General features: G+C 37.5%; 1 protein-coding gene across 1 annotated transcript in view; it reads right to left on the reverse strand.

The window, feature by feature from the left end:
- PDGFC (platelet derived growth factor C) overlaps positions 1 to 22,355 on the reverse strand; it is a 61,240-nt gene that overhangs the window by 33,172 nt on the left and 5,713 nt on the right. The window contains exon 3 of the mRNA XM_009893770.1: positions 2,937 to 3,117. Within this exon, the coding sequence (XP_009892072.1) occupies positions 2,937 to 3,117 (181 nt within the window). The remainder of the gene's footprint in view (positions 1 to 2,936; positions 3,118 to 22,355) is intronic.

Below are 22,355 nucleotides of genomic sequence, written 5' to 3' on the forward strand. Positions count from 1 at the left end.
AACTTGCAACTAGAACAGAGCAAAGAAAAGTGGAGTTAGACCAGAGTTATAGAAAGTTTTAGATGTACCCAGGGTACACAATTTAAAATCTAAGAAATTCAAGTAATTAAAATGTAATTAGCTACAATCTGAAGAAAAGCTTCATGTTTTTCTCGGGGAGCATTAAGTACACGAACTGCTTTTATGCTGCCATAGTAAACCTTGCTAAAAAATGATGCCGTGTCTATTGACACTGGAACTTCTGCAAGTCCTTTTGAGTGACTAAATCTTAGAAGTAAAGTAATCAGATCAATAGCCATTCAACTCCTCCTTATTCATCATGTGAAACTTCGGTTTGAAATATAATCTACAAAGTCAAAATACATATATACGATAAATTACAGCGGATTTAAACAAAGCCATTTCTCTTGCTCTTTAAAAGACCTGAAAATGTGTCCGGTGCCCCTCTCTGTGTGTGGCCTCCAAATACTGAAACAAGCTTGCACTGTTTTATTTCAGTTTTGCTTCATTTCTCCCCAAACAATCTCTCATTGCTAGTCTACCAGACATTTCCCCCTTCCCCTCTTGTCAAAAAATGAGGGGAAAAAAATAATTTAACTGTTTAGGACCAATTCATTGAAGTGAATCACTAAGTGAATCAGTTTTGGTTTTGCACGCATTATTTAAAATTTACACTCATTCCTAGAGCTGACATCTTTTTTGCAGGGAGGTGAGAGGGGAGAGGGGGCTGTAAATTTTAGTTTCTTTATAAATAGAGAGCATCTTATAAGAGAGCATTGTAGTTTTAAAGAAAAACACTTTTTTTTTGGCATCAGTTTTCCATTGCTTTAGGTGCAACAAGCAGGTCTAATCCTGGAACTCAGCAATATAGATTTCGTTTACAATCTGCAGTCTGTAATGTGAAATTGTATTTTGCATGGCTTATTAAGACAGAGTTTTTGATGAAAAAGATCACAGAACTTTTAAGGAGAGATTTGGAAAATAATTCTTACAAACCGATAAAGAGTTGTTATACTGCACATTTTGGGGCTAAGTCTGAATTCCGACATGAAAGGGGCTGCTCTTGCCTGTTACATAGGTGAGAGATAACACGCTTGGTTTCTAAAACAGTTTGTATGTATACTTCTTATGCTATATGAGCTTTGTTAATGGAGAAAAACAGGAAACTGAAAATGTATCCTATGATGTTAGCTTTGTTTTCGTCTATTGAATAAGTGACACAAATATTTTGAAGATTAAAGAATTGTTTTCCAAGTGTTGATAATTTAAATGTTATAACCAGTTTTCCCTCTCAAATGTCAAAGAATAAACTCAGTACATTTGTACAGCATGGCATAAAGATAATTATACATATACTACAGTATTTTTAGGTGCCTTTGTTTAATCAATTCCACAGAAATTGGATAGTACATAAGTCAGATAGCTATGTAGCAGGTAAGATATAATACTAGAGCTACCACAATGAAATTTGGCATCAGCCCACAGATATATCTATTTAGACATTTTCTTTTACCGTTTTCTAAAAGTAAACATACTTATTACATTCTACCCTCGCGTGTACAAAAGTTTAAACCTGACCATATTTCAAGCTGGTTTGGAGACCGATTGACATTTTATTTAATTTCAAAATTCATCATTATCAGGTCATACCATGCTATTAACAAACGGGTCTAACTCACAAAACAGTCAAATATGCAGATCAAACCTCTAATCACTTTAGGAATAGTTCTTAGTTAGGCCTAAAGATTTAAAAAGACTGATAGGAAAACAACAGAAAACAACATATATATATGTACACACACACATACACACCCCTATCCTTCACTCATATCATCATCAGTATGCTAAACATATTACATAGAAGATTATGTATTATTCAAAAGACATGCAGAATTGTTCTTTGCTTCTTCTCAGTAACTGAAGTTTTGTAAATGGGGAGAAGAGGCAAAAATGGCAAAAGCAATAAGCAAGCCAAATGCATTTTGAGTGAAGCGCATGTCGGTGCAGTTACAACATGGATTCTTTTGATCAATTTTTTATTGAGCTTGCAGATATTTTTCCACCAACCAAATACCACAGACCACAAGACTACTTAGGAAATTCACAAAGTGAATTATGAGCAATTTAACAAAAATACTCCTTACTCTCTCTAAATATGGAATACCTATTCTAAAACAAGTCAACTCTTGTTCTGCTCCACTCTAATGTTTCAGAACGTTATCTCATCCTTTAAAATCTATAAACATTGTTTTGCTATCAGAGATCTTTCATCTGTTGAAAAAAGGTAACAGAAGTCTGTTGACAGTGAAAATAGTCACATTTTAGACAATGACTATTGTTTAATACTTGCGATTTACAAGCATTAAGCAACATTCAAGAGAACTCTGAAGTACAGTTTCCAGGGAAAATGCAGTGGAAAATGAGTATTATACATTGTCTGCTTTGTCACTATAATAAAACAGTTCGGAAGTATAAGAACTTTTCAGTTCTTGAACTAGGTGTAATTATTTGGCTGTGTATGTCTAATAGCAGCTGACTAACAAAAACATTAATTTCTTCAGTCTTCTTTGTGTCTTCCCAATGCTCTTTAAATGTCACACAGCTGATTCTTATACTGATTTTTCTTCTTCTCAAAGCTAGAAAATTCATTTTTACAGTAGTGTATCAGGAATGCAAACATTTTCCTGAAGTTTCCACACAAACAACTGAGCCCACAACTTCCCAATCCAAAGCCATCCAAGAAGAACAAGAAGAACACTCAGCTACTTAAAAAACAGAAACAAAATGTACAGTTCTGGAAGACAGATTCTTTATTATTATAATTGTTATTAAGAAATGAACAGTAATTAATCCTAAACTATTAAAAGATTCTTTTGAGCTACCACTTCAAAGATTTTATTTTCCTGAAATGTTCCAATCTGAAATATGTTACTTACTGGTGTAAGAAGTGTATAATGGATGCAGAATCCAGGTTCAGAAGGAAAATACTCATCAGACACAAATCTTATTCTGATCTGGTTTCCTTTGGAGATTTGTCTGCTTGGCACACTACTGGAACCACACCAGCGCCCTAAAACAGTGCCATCGCTAGGCTCTTCAACTTCTACAAAGTCATACCTGAACAGAAAAGAAAATCAAATGTTTATTTACTGATAAAATTTCTATAAACTTCTTGCTTTAATCAATAAACTGACTCTGCAGTTTGCAATTATTTTCTTTTAAATGCTAAAAGTATGTTACCAAAGCCAGCTATTTTAAACTTAGCTTCCAAGTTGCTACTGGCTTAAATACATAATAAAATCATGCAGTGAGGTTAAAAAAATAAAAGCAGGGTTAGCATTTTGAAGAGACCCATGAGTATGGTTTTGTTTGTTCCTTTTACGGAAAGCAATTACAACATGTGGGATAGGGCAGAATAAAGTCAGAGAAAAAAAGATTGAAATTGCCTAAGTATGGCACAGTAACTCAGACTGCAATATCACAAGCAGTATACTGCATGTCACCAGTTAATGTTCAGGGGCTTTTTGGTACAGAAAACTTACCCTCTCGTAATACCAGTGGTGAACGAACTCCTGAAGGTTAAGGTGGCTTAGGGAAACTCAGGAGCACATTTTGAGTTTATGCATATCCCAATAAGACATTTGTTGAACAAGACTTAGATGTACTGTGTGTCAGGAATAATCTGATATTTTGGTAGTATGGACAAGAGAGATATGGGTTGAGAACTTTGAGAGAATGAAACATATTAAGTTTGATTTATTTTCATTGGGTTTTAACATGTGGTCTGGGTATCCCTGGGGATCCGTGAACAACTTCAAATAAGTCCATGAAAGGTAGAAAAGAAAAAAAAGAAAAAAACCTACGTTACTTAGTAGAAACGTCAGTCAATTGTCATCAATAAATTCAATGTGCCACACGAAGTTCTTGCTTCCACTGGAAAATGCTTAGGGGGTTCCCAAGTCATAAAAACATTGAAAGCCACTGTTCTAGAAGGTACGTCTGGTTTCAGTGCTTTAACCTGTTTCATGTCAGTTCCTCAGCTGCCCACTGTCAGAGCAAACACTAAGCATTTCAGCTGGGTTTCCCCTGCTGCAGCTTGAAACCCTCCGAGCCCCAGCGGCAGCACGATCCGGTGGTGCGGGAAGGCGAGAGTGCATCAGTTAAAGCACAGCAAGCATATGGAAGTTCACAGCTGCAGCTTTCCGAGTCATCGTTCTACTTTTAAATCACAACTTGCACTCTAGGCACAAGCGTAACAAGCCTCTGAGAAAGTTTCAAGATTTCTGATATTTTTATGTTTTCTTGCATGTGTGGTCATATACTAAACATCTCATGTAAATCTAAATTGGTAAATAGCATTGAATCCTTGCAAGAGTACCAGCCCTTACCTCTGGCGACAGCAAATGCTCATATTTTAAAAAACATGCGCACACACACACACTACCAAATATGCCAAGCAATATTTAATGTGAAAATTATTACCTCATAAACATTTTCTTCTAAAGCTTTTTCTGGATTTTTTTTCAGTAAAGCTAATCTTTATAATGATTCCCAGTTCCCTAGTTAGACAGCAGGCAATAAATTCTTGTGTTGCATGTTTGTGCAAGACTGACTTGCACATTTATTATCTCCATTTAAAGTACCAGTATTTTTTCCACTTAATTAAAAATGAATGCAGAGAATATGCTCATTAACTGTGTTCAAAATCCATTACTGCCATGTACCACAGTTTTAAATCTTTATTGAACTTATGATACTAATTACTTTATCACCATCCCTTTTTCCCCCCTAACACTAATTCCTTTAACTGATCCACCAGTGTTTTTACTTTATAATCAGGTATACAACTTATTACAAAGGCAATGTGTACATTAATTGTACTAAGGCTTCAGGGCTCAACACAGTTATCAAATTGATTTTGAGCACTGATTTTTTTTTACTTTTTTTTTTTTTTAAGATCAGCCTATGAAGTTTCTAGAGATAACCTTTTTTATTTTTATAGTTAAGAATAAGAAATAATTATCTACTTTTCTGATTCTTAAAGGCTGAATAAGTTGATCATTATGTGCACTGACTTAAGCTTGAGATGTTTGGGGGAGTCAGGCTTAGCACAGGTGTTAGTGCTTCTACATAACTTACATACATAAGAGTACTTTCTATTGCACCTTAGTCTCCTGGTACCCCTGAAGAAAAAGAGAAACTCAAATTTCACAGTTTAAACCCTAGACCCTTAAAATAAATGCTAATCAATTCCATTAGTTGAGAGGCAAAATAGAGGGGAAAAAAGTATTCCAAAAAATTCAAATAAAATTCAGTTTTCTGATATACATGACAGATCCAGATAATTCTGCTTGTCGGGGCGTTCCTTCTATATTCAATTCTTTTCTCCTTGATCATTGTAAGTCATTCTCCTGAACAAGTTTTCATTTCTAATTAAAAAAAAAAAAAAATCTGATTTTTCTGTATGTTAGCAATGTTACCTTGATTGAGAGGTTTCTCAATCACTCTTCCCCCACCCTAATACCACTCTGATCATCAGAAATCCACTTATTTCCCAATGATCAATTGGGCAACGCTCCAATCATTATATAACTGTGGCTAGTGCTGCACTGCAGTGTGCAGTTACCAATATCACTATTTAAGGGATTTAACTAAAACCTATTTTATAAGCCAATTGAACATAACTTTCCCATGGCAACATGGTACAGTACATACAGCATGGTTTATAATGATTATTCCCTTTCTGCAATGTCTCTCTCAGGACTTATAGAGGATTTCTGTTCTTTTATGTTCAACAAACAAGCCTGGTGCTGTAGACAAAACTTTCTGTTTCCAAAAGCAAATACATGAGATATTAGTATTGGATTCTTACTGCTGAACACAGATGTAGGTGTAGCTCCCTGCACAATATATATGTTTCACCATTAGGAAGGAGAATCTTTAGAAATTCTGTCTACATCAACAGAAAAAAGTCCCTCACGTGTTCTCTGGACATAATGACATTTTAGCCAGTAACTTTATTTCTGTCAGTTATCTAGTCTGAGTGTGCCAATAGAATCTTCTGTGCAACTACAATTCCTTGCTTTGCCCATCTGGACTGAAGTCTGAACTTCCTGTGAAAAGTAACAAAGCAAAGTGGTTCAGATGTTTTAGCATTTATGAGAACGTGCGACATAATTCCGCAGCTACATGCAGCTAAAGAGTAGCGGGGACAATAGCATAGCCATCCAAAATTATTTCTCCATCAAGAGAAGCTTCTACTTAAAATGCAAGAAAACTAGGACAAATAACCAAGAACTGAGAAGCTATTTTCCATCTACAATGGAATAAAAAAATATTAAAACATAGGTCGAACCAACCAAAGAATCCTTTTTTGTGGAGTGTACAAAGGAGAGAACACAACCCTCTTTGACAATGACTAAATAAATGCTCTGGTGCTTTATCTATGTTCAATACATTATTCAAATATTACTAAGTAAAATTTATGATGAAGAGGTAGTCCAGCCTCCTTTCCTGGGATGAAAGACGTTTTTGCCTTTAGTCATGATGCCCACAACGGCTTCCCTTATACCTGTTGCAGAACATGTATTCCTCCTCCCTACGGCCTGGGACCATGGATTGAATTAACAACCTGAATAAAGACAATTTATTGGAAAAGAGCAAGGAAGTAATGTAAGTGACTCAAACTCCAATGCCTTTCCAACCAGGAAATGTATTTTCCGAAGGAATAGGTTTTCCTCTCCTTTCTATATTTTTTCTGTGGCTTACACTGTCATTTGCTAAACATATTCTGACAGGCTGTTTACCTTGGCTTGCAGTTTTGTGACCTTTTTGTGGCTTCCCTCTGCCTTCGGAATTCCACAAATATATCAATGAATGTAAGAAGCAGAAACCCATGAGGTAAAACACTCTGTAATATCAGCAATGTTGGACCTTTCCATCTCTATATAGATGTGTGCTAGACAAAAATCTCGCACACCGGTTAAAACAGCTTGTGAATGGTGAAATATATTTTTCCTTCCCCCTTTGATAAGAATCCATTTCATTATTTTTTTTTTTAATGAAGGAAGCTAATAACAATCCCTGTCTATTTTTTTTTTTTTGACAGCACCCTGTGGGACCCTGTAATACTTCTGTTCCAACTTGTTCTAAAGCACATGGACTTCCAAGGTTTTCCTGGTGCTGGCACAGCACACCAAAATACCTACCTCAGCTGCAGACCAAAAGCATTCATGGTCTCCTGGCAGTTCACCAGACAAACTGTTATTGAATAGAATTTAGATAGTTTATATTTGGACAGCTTCAATTTTGGAAACATTGGAAATTACTAAAAACTGTCATCATAAAAATATCATTTTGACCTTTTTCTAAAGGAAAAGGAAAGTAAGGCCAAACGTTTAGCTTGAAGACATTTTTTTCAAAGCTCATCTGCTTCACTTGCAATAAATTCTGGAGACCTCCTCCAGTCAACCCAGCTCTCCAGTAACGCTCTGATGGGCAGATTCATGTTTATCTGGTTGTTGTGGTTTGGGCTGGACTGGCCACTGAGGCAAACGACAGATGCTCTGCCCCAACTATGTCTTCAAGGAGAGGAGGGAGAGAGAAGGAGACTTGTGAGTTTAGAAGGAACTAACCGACTTTATTGAAAATATTAATAATAAAAATTAAATGATGAAATGTATACAAAACCATATCAAGCTCCCAGGATGACAATCACATCACCGACAGGAACTGAGGAAGTCCCAGACTGGACTCAGTGACAGATGGGAACTGGATTCCGCATCTGGGTCCCAGAATGCATGGATCGGGATCAAAGGCAGACGAACAGAGTCCTCCTCAGACGTCAGCCATTGAAGAAAGAGGCTTCACCCTTTGATCCCTCAGCTTTTATACTGAGCATGAGGCAGATGGGATGGAATACCCTGTTGGTCAGTTTTGGGTCACCTGTCCTGTCCACTCCTCCCCGCAGGTGGGACCCCTCTACACTCTTCTGCTTCCGACCCTCCAACGGGGCAAGTAACAAAGTTATCTGCCCTCGGCTGGGATAGCACTAAGTATAAGCAGGAGCCTCTCTGCATACCATGCCCGGGCATCAGCTATAAACACAGGTCTCTTATCGCTCTGGGAGTGAACAGTGTCTGCACAGTATGCTGTTAATTTCAGTAGCTAGAAGAGGCCCAGCTAAAAAGTAAAATTACTGAATAGAAAATTGGTTCTGTTTTACCTCAAACCAGGACATTGGGTAGAAAAGGGAATATTGGAACATCATAGAGGCACTCAAATCCAGAGTATCTAATGGCAGAACCAATCTTTTTAACCAGCCTTGTTACTCCCCACAGGTCAACACGCTGTGCAGTCTCCAGCAAAAAAGCACAACAGGCCAAGGGAAATGCAAAGCTTATGATAAAGGGCGGGGGAATACAGGAGGAAGGAAGAATGCATAGAGGAGAGAGCAGCATGCTGGATTAGAGATATAAAAGTGGATTTCAGGCAAACTACAAAACCTACAGATGTAGCAACAGCTGTAAAAAGGAGAGCGTACTGCACCATTCATTCAATAGGTGGAGAACTTTCTTCTTTTCGATTGCCAATACTGCCCGCCTCACTGAGACTAAAGTTTTCCTCAAAGACCAAGGCACACATACAAGACACATCACATGTGATGAAAATCAAAATTACACAAAACTTAACCGATTGGTAGTAATGAAACTGCAGGTAGTTGTGCAATGTTTTTCAGTTTACATAAGATGAAATTTTACTATTGGTATTTTTTCTTCCCCTCCAATATGGCCAGGCCAGGTAGTACAATCACCTGCCACTCAAGTTTGCAAGCTTCAAAGCAGCTGTTTTACTAATTTATTTTCTTTTCAAATGCATTAATTTACTTCACACTGGTTTGTATTTGTTGTCAGACAACAATATCTACATGAAACTCAGACTGGAAAATATTGGCCCATTCAGCCCCGCAGATACAAAGTTCCTGAAATCTCAAAACACTCACAGTGCACATCAGTTAAAGTTAGCTATTAATAGTTCCACATGCCAGCCAGATGGCAGAGAAAAAACTCGCATCATACAGAAAGTAAATTTCCTAGAGGAAAGGAAGGGAGAAGGCACCTTGGCTGCAATGGTGACCCTGTGGCAGCCCCAGCAAATACTCCATGCACAGTAAAAGTTCAAGGAAAATTATTCTGCTCAACATTATGAGAAATATTTGACTGGGGCTACTCTGAGTGACAGTAAAGGCAGAAAGCTGGAAAAAACCTATTATGATATAGGTTGATTATGTTATAGAAACCTGATATAAATTTTTAAATATTTAAAATCATAGAATCACAGAATGGTTTAGGTTAGAAAGGACCTTGAAGATCATAGAATCATAGAATGGTTTAGGTTGGAAAGGACCTTGAAGATCATCGAGTTCCAACCCCCCTGCCGTGGGCAGGGACACCTCCCACTAGACCAGGTTGCCCAAGGCCACATCCAGCCTGGCCTTGAACACCTCCAGGGATGGGGCCTCAACAACTTCTCTGGACAACCTGTTCCAGTGCCTTACAACCCTCAAAGTGAAAAATTTCTTCCTAATGTTTAATCTAAACCTGCCCTCTTCCAGTTTAAAGCCATTCCCCCTCATCCTGTCACTACATGCCCTAGTAAAAAGTCCTTCCCCAGCTCTCCTGTAGGCCCCCTTTAGGTACTGGAAGGCCGCAATAAGATCTCCCCGGAGCCTTCTCTTCTCCAGGCTGAACAACCCCAACTCTCTCAGCCTGTCTTCATAAGAGAGGTGCTCCAGCCCTCAGATCATCCTCATGGCCCTCCTCTGGATGCGCTCCAACAGGTCCATGTCTTTCTTATGTTCTTATGTTCCATATTTTCTCTGGATTTTGTCTTTCCAAAAGGAAGCTCTGAAAAAAGTTACCCAGAATCATTTGGCTTCACTTCCTAAGGCTCACAGCATGGGCAATACACCCCTAGCATTCATCCTCTTCAGGAGGACTTGTCAGTGCCTTCCACTATGAGGAAACTGTTTTGGATATCATTACAGATTATGCAACAATTGGAAAAAAAAAAAAAAAAGGAAAAAAAAAGTTATGTTCTACAATGTTTGTCATGCTTGATGTTTTAACATTAAAAAAAAAAAAAGAAAAAAAGTTGATGGAACAGCAATGATTTGAAATGAAACAAATTTCCACAGTAGTACCAGTATCTGCTGATCCTACACATACTGTTGATCCTACACATAATTGTGTTTTAACAGTCACTGGAAAGAAACAGCATATCCAGATATAATCCAAATAAATGACTGATGAGGTCAGTTTTTTTGTACACAGAAAATGATGCTTAATTATACACAAACATCACTTCCAGCAATAGACATCACTTCCAGCCAATACTGCAAATAAGCATAAAACCCCCAAGTATTCTCCCATATCTACATTTTCCATGAAATAAAGATACTCAAGGTATAAACAGAGAACATTTCTAACTGCCATTCACCAAATATGGGTTGTAGTTTCTGTGCCAACCTACTTTGAATACATCTATTTTAGAATATGCAGTACTGTACATTAAGAACTGCCTTATGGAAACACAGATTCATTCACAAATGTTAGATGGTTGCCATGGTTCTCTCTATTTCATCTTTCCTCAGAGTGATTAGTAACAGCCTGAGGCTTCTAACACAACCACACAACTTTCTCTGTATTTCTACCTTGTTATTTAGGATACATTAAAAAAAAAGTTTAATCCTTAGATTTCAATTTTCTTCCCCTTCATTCACTGTCAGCCACTTTGATCATAAATACACATTTACAATACTGCAAGTGAAAGGGAAAAACAAGACAGAGTTCAAACCCCCAAACTCTGCTCTTCAAACATTTGAACACTTTTCATGAAAAGAAAAGGATGCTCTCATTGTTTGGATTGGACAAATTAACTGCTGTGTTACAACTCTCCAGTCTACCAGAAAACACATTTCCATTTTCTGCACATCTGCTGAAAATTTGAGGCATCGTGCGAAGCTGAGATGTAGATTTTGCGTAGTAGCTTTTGTCGCCTGGTCAACTAGAGTCAAAGCACTTAATGCAAAAACAACTCCAAAGAAATGCATCTCCTTCCCCTCCTTTGTATCAAATGCTTGTTTCAGTGCCAATTGATAAACTGAGTACTGCTGAAGATATATTTTCCCTGATGATTTGTAAACTGGCACACAAACACACCTCTAGGAAATAAACCATCATGACTGGTATCTAGGCACATTGGTAAATACTTAAGGATTGCCATCTTAAGCACATGAATATCCCATAGTCTCTGAAGGTAACTTCTGCCTTGTGTGGAGGAAGGGGCATTAACTTTTCCACAAGAACAAGCAATTGTAAACTAGATACATTAGTAAACATACTTCAGGCTCTAAACCTGAAACAATTCTATATTCAGACAGCAATGCTGTAATTATTTAAGCATATGTTAAACTACTGATACTGATAAAGCATGTAAATAAGTATTTTCACAGGAACAGAGCAACGACAGAATTCAGTCCTAGATAGCCTCTTATGAACTAATTTATACTGGTATAAATTCTATCGATACATTATTTCAAGCACTTGAATAAGAATCTTATAAACACTATAAGCCCGCCAATCAAAAGTGGAGGTAAGAAGGAAAGAAGATGACTTTCCAAACTCCTCTTTTTAAAAGGCTGATTGCCCAATTTCTTAGAAGCACCTATACATATTTTCTTTGTATCAAAGAATGGCAGGTATTCCCAATCCAAGTCAGGGTAAGAAACAAGTTTAGCTCTCCTTAAATACAGATTAAGTTTGGTCTAAAAATGACACGTTATCAGTAGAACAGAGATACAACACAAAAAAGTACATGAAATTTCATATCCACAGTACCATTACTATATATCAAAGACAAAGATGAATTTGGGATAATTGGAGAACTTGGAAAAAAACATACTAACATATGTGAGTCAGCTTGCAAATGATGTCCTAGTCCATTTACTTATCTTAAAATCCAAAGGAAGAAGTTCCATGGAGAGTAAGTCTCCATGAGTTCCCATGGCTTAAGGTTACTATGCTACGCTTACTTTTTCACATTTGACTACAGATTCTCCTGTAGCCATATAAAATACAGTGAGTAAAAAAGATTTTACACACAACTAAGTAGTCACTTGGAAAGGTTATTATTCAAGGACTACAAAATGTGTAACATCTACATGAAATATTTTCTTGAACTGTTTCACTTCTAATCTGTCTGCTTTCTGCTACTGACTTCATGTGTTGACCAGAGATTTTTTTAGTATCCTGCACGTTACGAATTGAAATAATCACAGAATCACAGAATGGTCAGGGTTGGAAGGGACCTCTGGAGAACTAGTCCAACCCCCCCACCAGAGCAGGGTCACCTACAGCAGGTTGCACAGGGCAGCGTCCAGGCGGGTTTTGAATGTCTCTGCAGTAGGAGACTCCACCACCTCTCTGGGCAGCCTGTGCCAGTGCTCCACTACCCTCAAAGTAAAGAAGTTCCTCCTCATGTTAAGATGGAACTTCCTATGTTCAAGTTTGTGCCCATTACCCCTCGTCCTATCACTGGGCACCACTGAAAAAAGACTGCTCCCATCCCCTGGCACCCTCCCTTTAAGTATTTGTAAGCATTAATAAGATCCCCCCTCAATCTTCTTTTCTCTAGACTAAAGAGACCCAAGTCCCTCAGCCTTTCCTCATATAATAATGCATGTAAGAAAAAAGGTAGTAAGAGAGAGTACTCTTACTGTGCTGCACACTAGGACTCCTATTCTTCACGTCCCACCCTCTCAAGGGAATACCCATACAATTTTTATTATTATCATTACTATTATTATTATGTACTTAGGGTACACTACCACATGGAAATGGCCATCAGGATTCAGGGTCCTACTGCTCTGGACACAACACTCTCCAAAGCATATTTCCTTTCATAAAGAGGCAGCCCTTGCCCCCTGACAGCGTACCAGCTTGGTACATATCCTATGTCATACAGTACTACCCTCTCCAGATTTTGGAGAACGAAATGCCTCACCAACTTCTTCTCAGCACTTTTCTGTAATCTCTGGTATATTTTATCTTGAGAATTACAGCGATCATAATAAATCACATGTTGCTACTCTACAGATCAGTATTTTGTACAAAACCAAAAACGTTAAGGGAGCTCAGTGTTCACATCAACAGTCAAAGCTGTAAAGCATTCTTTCTAATCTACTATAAAATTTCTACTTCTACTCACACTGTTCATAGTGGTCAGTGTATCTGTTTCAGCTTCTCCTAATCCATAATTATGCTTTTACCATTGTTTTTCAAGCAGTATTTTAAATATTTATTCCAGTATCTCAAATGGTAATTTTTTCTTTATGCACAATCCTTATATCCTGGAATGTAGCTATGGCTCCAGTCAGCAATGTGAAAACTACTGGCTAAGCAATCTCCCAACAATATTCAAAAGCATATTCTAGAGAAGAACAACAACAACAAATCCTAAAGGGCATTTTTAGCACGTGAAGATTCACCCAGGGCAGTGCCGGCAGCACCCCTTCCCCTCAAGCACCCTCTGCTGACACAGCAGCATTACACAACCGGTCAAGGTTTCCTTCTTCCTTTTCCCTCCCTCCTGCCTACCTCCATGGAGATTGGGGCTCTATCTATGTTTATTTAAATGAAAACACTTTCATTTCTTTGTTCAGCAATACAATAACATATGGTCTCTTGGCTGCTACACTAGCACACAGGATTTACCAGTGCAGGACAGACCATTTGTCATGAAGTCCAATATCCTGCTTCAGGACAGGCTAGTAATTGCTACTTGAAGAGAAAGTGAAAAATCCCTATAGTGTAACTGAGCAGTCGCATAACACTGTATGAGGTAGAAAAAAAAGCATTCCCAACCCTAGCAGATCAGTTTTCACCTAAAGAGTGCAAGGAGTTTCCTCTCACTTCACTTTACCTAGTTATGAGTTAATGGTCATAAGATCATGCAAGACCTATTTTTAACCCAGCCACAGCATATGAATCAAAGGCTGGTCTGAAACAGTACTTCTTAATAATTGCTGCTGGTTTACTCATCTCCCTGTTCTCATGTTACTGTCAGAAAAGGAAAAGATCTATTTATGTTACTGTATAAACCCCCTAGGAAACTCCCACATGACCATCTAACCTCTTTTTATAATAAGTAATCTTCCCTTTTGCAATTTCTCATGCACGTGCATCTTCAGATATCCTGATGATCAGATGAGAACAGATTAATATAAATTGCATTACATTCCACTTCTACTTTACTAACGGAGCAGCATCGAGTGCAAGACAGGACTCTTACTGATTTGTCTGACAGACAATGTTTGCTGGTAATGCTATCTAACTATGATTTCATGTGAGCAGACTTTGTTAAAATGTTGACGACACATGTAAAGAAGCAACCACAGCATCTAGGGAGAGGGGAAAGGAAGAAGGCAAGGGGAGGAAGAGGGAGAAGAAAAGCTGCGTAACAGGTGAAGAAACACAACTGTCCATCTAGGAATAGAACAGTTGGTATGTCTGCTATTCCTGCTCATTAAACAGGAGAAAGCTGCTTATAAGCCTGACGGTGAGCCTATGGGCTTAACTGTACTTAGACTTTCAGTAGAGAAAACATCAGGGAGGGAGTGCATGCTATGTGTAAACTGGGATATATAGACGCTACGCAGGGTAACTTCAGATTCTGCTGCTGGGCCTGCCTTTGGAGCTTGCATTTCTCTTGACATCAGGACTTCACCTGAGCCACACCTGATGCCACAGGTGGCTACAGGGCCTGTCTGCATCCCTGAGCTCAGGTGGTGATGGCTCACAGTGTGGTTTTGTGCTCGCTTATAATACAGGTTTACTTCTATCTTTCAGTGAGAGATGGGACGGGCGCAGGGGAACTCCATCAACATCAACTGTTCCCAGAGTACCCTAGACAGAAGCAAGACCCACCAGCGCCACACTCATTTAAAAAAAAAAAAACAACAAAAAACCTTCAGTCTACACCATTAGAAACACAGCCAACTACAGTAACATGAAATAATTTTAGAAGCAATAAATTAGGATTAGGACCATTTACAAAAATATTTTGATACTGTGGACATAGTTTATTTTATTGAAAGAGCTTGCTTGAGATTGAGAGGACCAGGAAGGAATTTTAAGGAGCCTAAAATGTTTTTTAAGTCAGTAAGTGTAGTCTCCAGTGTGAAAAAGGAGTAAGGGATTATGTCAACTGCCCACTCATCAGCAATCACTCTCCTAACACTCACCTGGACTGTGAAAATAGAGTTTAAATTACTTGTGAAATAATATCCATTACAGTGTCCTCTCATACCGTGGATAATAAAAATGAATTCTGGATTTACTGTAAAGGCGAATAATAATAAAAAAAAAAACAAGGAACCACTCTTTTGTTCAATGAAATCAGAATAGAAAGGAAACAGATCCAGTTAATTCTTTGATGTGAAAAAGCACTCACTTTTTCTTCAAATCATAGGAAAGCAGGATGCGTGAGTCTACTGGACTCTTCTGCATTCATTATATTGAAATAAAATTTTTAAAACTGAACTTGCATGAATGAAATAACCTTTGTAGCATTAATCTTTTTTCTTTATATGTAAAAGAAAAATTTTTAGATAACCAAAGGACTCTAGTTCTAAACCAATCTAAATTCTTAAAAACTTTGATCCCCAGTCCCCACTCTCATCCTCCATTTAAATCCATTCAGCACTTAAATCACTATTGAACTGGTATCACTATTCAGTTGTCTTGTAAACTGACTAAGCAATTAAAAATCAAAACAAAAAAAAACAACACCCAACCTCACAAACACCAGAAGAAATGACTTCATCAGCTGCCTTAACACAAATTTTATGGCATTTTCGACACACTGCTCCTAAAATGCCACCTTCCTGCCATCAGTAAAACATCAATGTTGCTACCAATGACTTCAGCTTAAATTAGCCATTTCATAATAATTCTTTCCTATGAGTATTTCAATTAATCTAAGGCACCTGAATGCTAGAACTCATCGCAGCCATTTAAATTATATGACTCCCTTTCAGACTTTGAATAAGAAATGATTAACAAGTAATTTACGTGTTCGGGGGGGGGGATGTGGGATGTAAAAAAGAAATTATGCTTGAGGAATGAGCGTTCATATGCTTTTTGTAATTCCATATATTAATGGAATCAATACTATCCAAATGGATATGACTTGCAGAACTGAGCCATAATAAATTTTAAATTTAGTATGCCTTCACTTTTGCTGAAGAAGTTATCGCCAATGATGAAAGAGACATTTAAGTATCACTGGTATATAGAGTCACCTAAACAAAGCCCAGCCCACCTATGTGTGTAGCGTATCACAAAAACCAGCTGGCTAAAATTGAACACACTGGAATTCTAAGCTGTAAGAAAAAAGCTTTAAGAACTGGTTTTCACTACAACATTCATCTCTGTTCTCAGAGTCTGTGGGTTTTGGTGCTGACTGTTTTTTTTTCCAATTTGAAGCCTTAGAAATTTTTGGGGACTCCTCACTGTTTTCTGAATTTTCAAATACAGGTGGCAGCCACAACCTTTGCATCTTCTGGGGCGTGGAGAAAAAAAGAAAAAAGCAGCAGAAATCCCAGCAGCTCAGCTGCTTAGTGAGATGAGTTGCCATGATCATTGTCTGCACCAGTTCTTCTTTAAATAGAGAGTTCACTTAAAGGTCTTTGTCCAGTTATTCATAGCCAACTTGAACTTTGTACTTACCCAAGAGATAACTTCACCCTCTGTAATCACACTCCACCAGAAGCATTTAAGACTGTCTGACAGTAAGGACACCCCATCAGTTGTCCAGAATACAATTTGCTTGGGAACTAGACCTTGATAAGTAACTCGCTGCCCTCAAAAGCCCCAGAATTAACAGTTACTTTATGCAAAGAGTTGTAATTTTTTTCGGAATCTATGCTTTATATTAGTATGTTCTTCGCACATACATTAGCATTGCCTCTACAATGCACTCAAGGCAAAACAAACAGTATATGTATATTTTTTCCCCAGGCGGGGCCTAAGAAGGTGGAATTTCCTCTCTCTACAAGAAAAAGATGCTGAAATTCTTTCACGCATGCAAACTGTTGATACCGTAAGGTGCTTCCATGACAAGGGACCAAACAAAAGTGAAATACCTGTCCTCTTTTTTACTGAAGAACTTAGGAGTTGCAGTTATGCATCCATATTTTACTCCACATGCTAGATGGACAATTTGTAGCAATTACAAGAAAGGAAGCTGCATGTGGTTTAAGTTGCTCATTGTGTCTTATATTACATGGAAAGGTCTCTTTAGAAAATTACATAACAAAATGTTTAGCCTTTTTATTCTGTTTACCATAACTTACATTTAACATAATTTACGTCAAAGACAGACAGCCAAGCATAGCCACTGACTAAAGACAGCATCTGTATGTGTCTTAATACACTCACTTCAGTCTTGTCAGATTGAGCCAAATCTTCCAATTTTTTAGCCCTTGTCAACCATATCCTAATGATACATTCATTAGGAACACATATGACTGTTGAGGCCAGTTGGTTACAGCTTCTGCCCGAGAACCTTGATGTTCCCTGAATGCAAGGGAATAGCTTGGGCACAGTTCAGCCACAATAGATCTGAAGTGAAAGCAAGTAGCTTACAGAAACATTAGAGAAAAGGGAGGTAGTGACTTTAATCTGTGTGGCTCTGTATCTTAAAGCTTCGTCCTAATAACCCTCAGCGGAAAAACATTCCCAGTATTAAGAATGAAGTATTTAATTTGATGTGAGGAAGAAAAAAACGTCACATTACTTCTCACATAGATTTTACCCCGTGTTAACACTGACAGCTGCCTTCAGCTTAACTAATTTTCTTCAGGCAAAAGTTCTACATATTGCACATATTAACTAGCCAAGCTTTGGGAATTCTTTCAAAACGTAATAGGTAAATGCTTCAATTATGTAACTATATGAACAGGTTCACATATGCAGCTGCTAAAAGGCTCCCCCCCGCAAAAAAAAAAAACCAACCACCGAACAACCCCAAAACAGTCTGTAGTTCATACTTTAAATTATTAGAGGACTGAAGAGAGTCGAGAATTAGTATAGCTATACTAAAATGAAGGTGATGGTCAAATGGCATCTATTATTCAACGATCGGTTGGTTCCACATTCTTTTACTCATGTATTTCATCCTTATCATCTTATCTACAGTAACTGCACTTTGGATTTCTGACACATTTGTGTGCTTTATTATATATAATAAAAGTCAAACAGACTGTAATCATCTGTTGATTAGAAAGAACAGCTGCAACCACCACTAAGATGGACAACTAGAGCCATTCTGTGCACCGGGAGAGAGAGAATTTGACACAGGTTACTAACGTAAGAAAGATTCATTTTTTCTCTTTTCCTATTGGAGCATTACAACACGAGACTGCCAAGTACAACCCGCTCACAACAGCAGACTACTTGTTAAAGGCAACTGTAGCATCCACCTGTCACAGAGGAATTTATCCCAAAGCTTTTATCACCGCACGTTCTCAGAGACAAAAAAGCAACAATTTTGGACAACAAGCAATAATTGAGCAAAAAACCAGTCCCTCCTGGTCAAGGAGAGTTATAGCCTCTCCCTGATGATAGGAGCTGTCAGGCACAGAAGTCTAATGGCCTCATGATTAAAACAGCATTGAGGGGCTAGCATCATGGAAATAATGACCTGTCATATCAGCTATCATATCAGCAGGAGAAAAGCTGCTTCTTTTCTTCATCAGAAAGGGTGGACACAGAGAATGTAAATCCACTAGGCCTCTGTTAGCTAAAAATTCACTTATGTAAGGAAAATTCACTGCCAGTTCTATCATCTGAACAGTACTGCACAAAACAGCCAGGAGATTGCATCCTTTTTCATTTGTTTGGTTTGCTGGGGGATTTTTTTGTTTGTAACCTTTTTCATTTGCAAGTCACAACTGAAAGCAAAGTGTACAAGGCTAAAATTTCTGCAATATTGCAGAGAATTATATATCCATATTATCATCCAAGTAACCTAAAGCTCTTCTGAGATACATGTATGGATCTAGTTTCTGTGCAAATCGAAGTTTGTGTTCACTTTGGATAGGACACAATGAGATTCTCAACATTTTGCCCAGAGAAAGGATGCAGTGCAGATGAAGTACAACTATTGTTAAAAAAAATCATTAGCCCTATTTTAAGCAATGCAGAGATGAACTGCAGAAATTTCAAGCACATCACAATTATAAAACCAGGACAAAAAACACCCGGAGAAATAGAGGCAAAATATCACAAGTGTATTCTAAAAAACATACAATTTCAAATTTGTTTCCAAAACATACAGAACACAGCAATCACGCTTAAGACTGGTGAGAATAAGCACAACAGTTAGGACTATGTATGTTAATGCTGTTCCAGGTGAGGCTAGGTCAGGATGGCTGGTCATAAACACAGAATTAGCTGTAATGCAAATGCTCTACCTTAGTAAATACTGTAAGTTGAATTGCAAGTAAAAATGGAGTGGAAGAAAAGCCATGCAGGATCACCCTGATTCAGATTCAGGAAAGTATTTAAAGTGGAGACTAAACTGGTACCTTCAATGTGTCTGTAAAATGTGATATTCATTCTAGATGAAAAGTCCTCACAGAATAACTTGAAATGTCAGAACTGACTTTGCAGAAATCTAAGCGTGGAGGTCACATCAGCCAAATACAGGCAAAAACTTGCCACATATTCAGGATACATCTAGAACATTTCTTATTCACCACTACTGTGGTTTTCCTGTTATAGAACTATGTTAAACAAAAAACTCTTATATATCTGGATATGCTTTTATTTTCCTCCTATGAGTGAGCAATATTTGAATTAATATGAGATTTAAAAGCTGCTAATTATCTTAAACTAACATAGCCCAGCATATTCTCCCATTGGCCCAGTGAGCTGACACTACAGGGTATTGTGACAAACTGTGACAATGACCACTGTAGGTAATTCATGAGGTCCTCTCATGCACTATAGTTTCTATGAGTTTCTGTGAGTTCTAGATATCCTGTTTCTATAATTTCTATGAGTTCTAGATATCCTGGTAAAAACTGTACGCTGTTGCATGGAAAGTCTAACAGGCTCTAGTTTTTACCTAGTTTCAGTCACAGGTCAGAACTAAAGGGTCAGGTCACTATAAGGTATAGAGTTATAATACACTAAATTTCGTGTCATGTTCTATTCTGTCGTTTCTCATATACACTTGACTTTAGAGAAACTGTTGAGTACTCAACAGCAACAATACTGATTTATGTGTTTCAAGATGGCAGAAACACGGTGAAGTAACAAATAGTATGGGATGCAGCCATTAAAACCCTTTAGCTTTTCTACAGAAGGTACCGGAAAAAGAATTAAATAATTTTATTAGGAACTATAAGGGATAAGAGAAGCAAGACATTACTTATAAAGAGATATTACTCTGATAACTGGTAACTTACTTGGCCTGTGTAGAATTGTTTTACATCGTTAAACTCTCTGTGTTTTAGTTATTTCCTCAACCTGTCAATTATTTATACTCCCTTCACATCAAACATGGTACACTTTCTGTTTCTTTACCGAGTTTGTTAATGAATTTAAATTTCATAGGAAGCCTAGCTATGTTTTTTCTTTTGGTTAAAAACAACAATATAACTCTCTTTTTCAGAGGGTTATATCTTCCAAGCCAAAAAGCCCAGCGTGTCCTCAAAAGTGCACATATCGGGAATTGCATTCATACAACTTCCTGGTATCCCTGCACAAATATGAGCACGATAAGATTACGGCCGAGTGAAGGTTATGAGTGACTTATTACTGTTTCTTAATGTGACCAATAGTTTTGTATTCAGCACATTGTTTACTTAAAATAAATGTACTCCCATTAAAATACTGTTCTAGTTATAATATTAAAAATATTTTAACTTATCTTACTTTTTTCTTTGCAAGTGGACGAATGAGTCGCCCTACCTGGATTTTCTTTCACTTGCCACTTCACTCTGCCATATGCAAAGAAAAGAAAAAGCAAGCTAAGTTTTCATTTAAAGAAAAGATTTATTGTGCAAAGGGAGTGCACTCATCTGAGCAAACATATGTTTATAGCACTTAGTATTTTAATCATGTTTGACATGGCCTTGACAATTACTCCCTTCAAAATTATGAAAGAAAGATATCTGTCCATTTGTTATGAACCTCAGCTCCCAAATTAAGGATAAGTGCAAAAGTAACCTCTAAGAAATTAAAATTTGTTATCAAAAGTTGATTCAAGGTATAAAAACAACTGAATATCAGTTAATTAGAAAAACTGAAAGCAAGAATCAAATTCATTGTGTATAAAAGGTACTCAAAAATAAAACCCCAAACAGAAAAACAAAACAAAACAAAACATCTACTTTGAAGAAAACATCTTGTGTGAAGTACCTCTCCAGGAAAACATCAAAGGAGGATATGACTTTCAAATGACATATTTTATCTGTTAATTTACTAAAAAGAGTCCAGACAACATGCCACTATTCACACACTGGGGTTCTTCACAATGTGTTGCTACGATGGCAGACAGATACCGGATACAAGAGTTTAGGAACTCTCCCTTCCTACCCACCCTCAGGAAGCACACATAATGTCAGCCCCTACTGCCTCACAAAATATCCAAAACGTGATCAGTCAGATGGCTTGGTTCAGAACTACATCCATCCCAATGTCTGTTATGTCACAGTCGTATCTCTCCCAAGCTACAAAGCCTTCAGCTGCAAATCTTAGGAAGGAAATACAGATTCCACAGGTCCTACAGAAACCTGTGCCACTGATTGAGCAGGAAGAATACCTATTAAAGTTGGCAAAATAACAATACCATTAAGGAATGTCAATTAACGTAATATTGTAAGTGCTGTTTTTGATAGAAAACTGAGGACTTGACCGTTAAAGGCCATTAAAATACTATGCAGCAGGGTGAAGGGTTTTTTTGAACAGGGATGTTGTACTTTATGTTGTGATCTGAATTCCACTTCAGGTAACTTGCTTACCCAAATTTTCTCTGTAAAAATTAGACATTCATTCCTCTAACATTCTGTCAAGACTTTTTTCCCAGGTGTTAAAACATTTATTTGAGAGAGATATTAAATATTTCACATTTTTGTATCACAACGTATCTGTGGCCCAGATACTGAATGCAGAAGGAAAATGGGGGGACCCCAAAGCTTTCAAGCATGAAATCCTTCTCTAGCACTGCATAAGAAAATCATAACGTAATCATTTAAAAGATGCATTTCATAAATACATTGACATGCA

The sequence above is a fragment of the Charadrius vociferus genome, unplaced genomic scaffold (assembly GCF_000708025.1).
Source record: "Charadrius vociferus isolate BGI_N301 unplaced genomic scaffold, ASM70802v2 scaffold59, whole genome shotgun sequence".
Lineage (NCBI taxonomy): Eukaryota > Metazoa > Chordata > Aves > Charadriiformes > Charadriidae > Charadrius > Charadrius vociferus.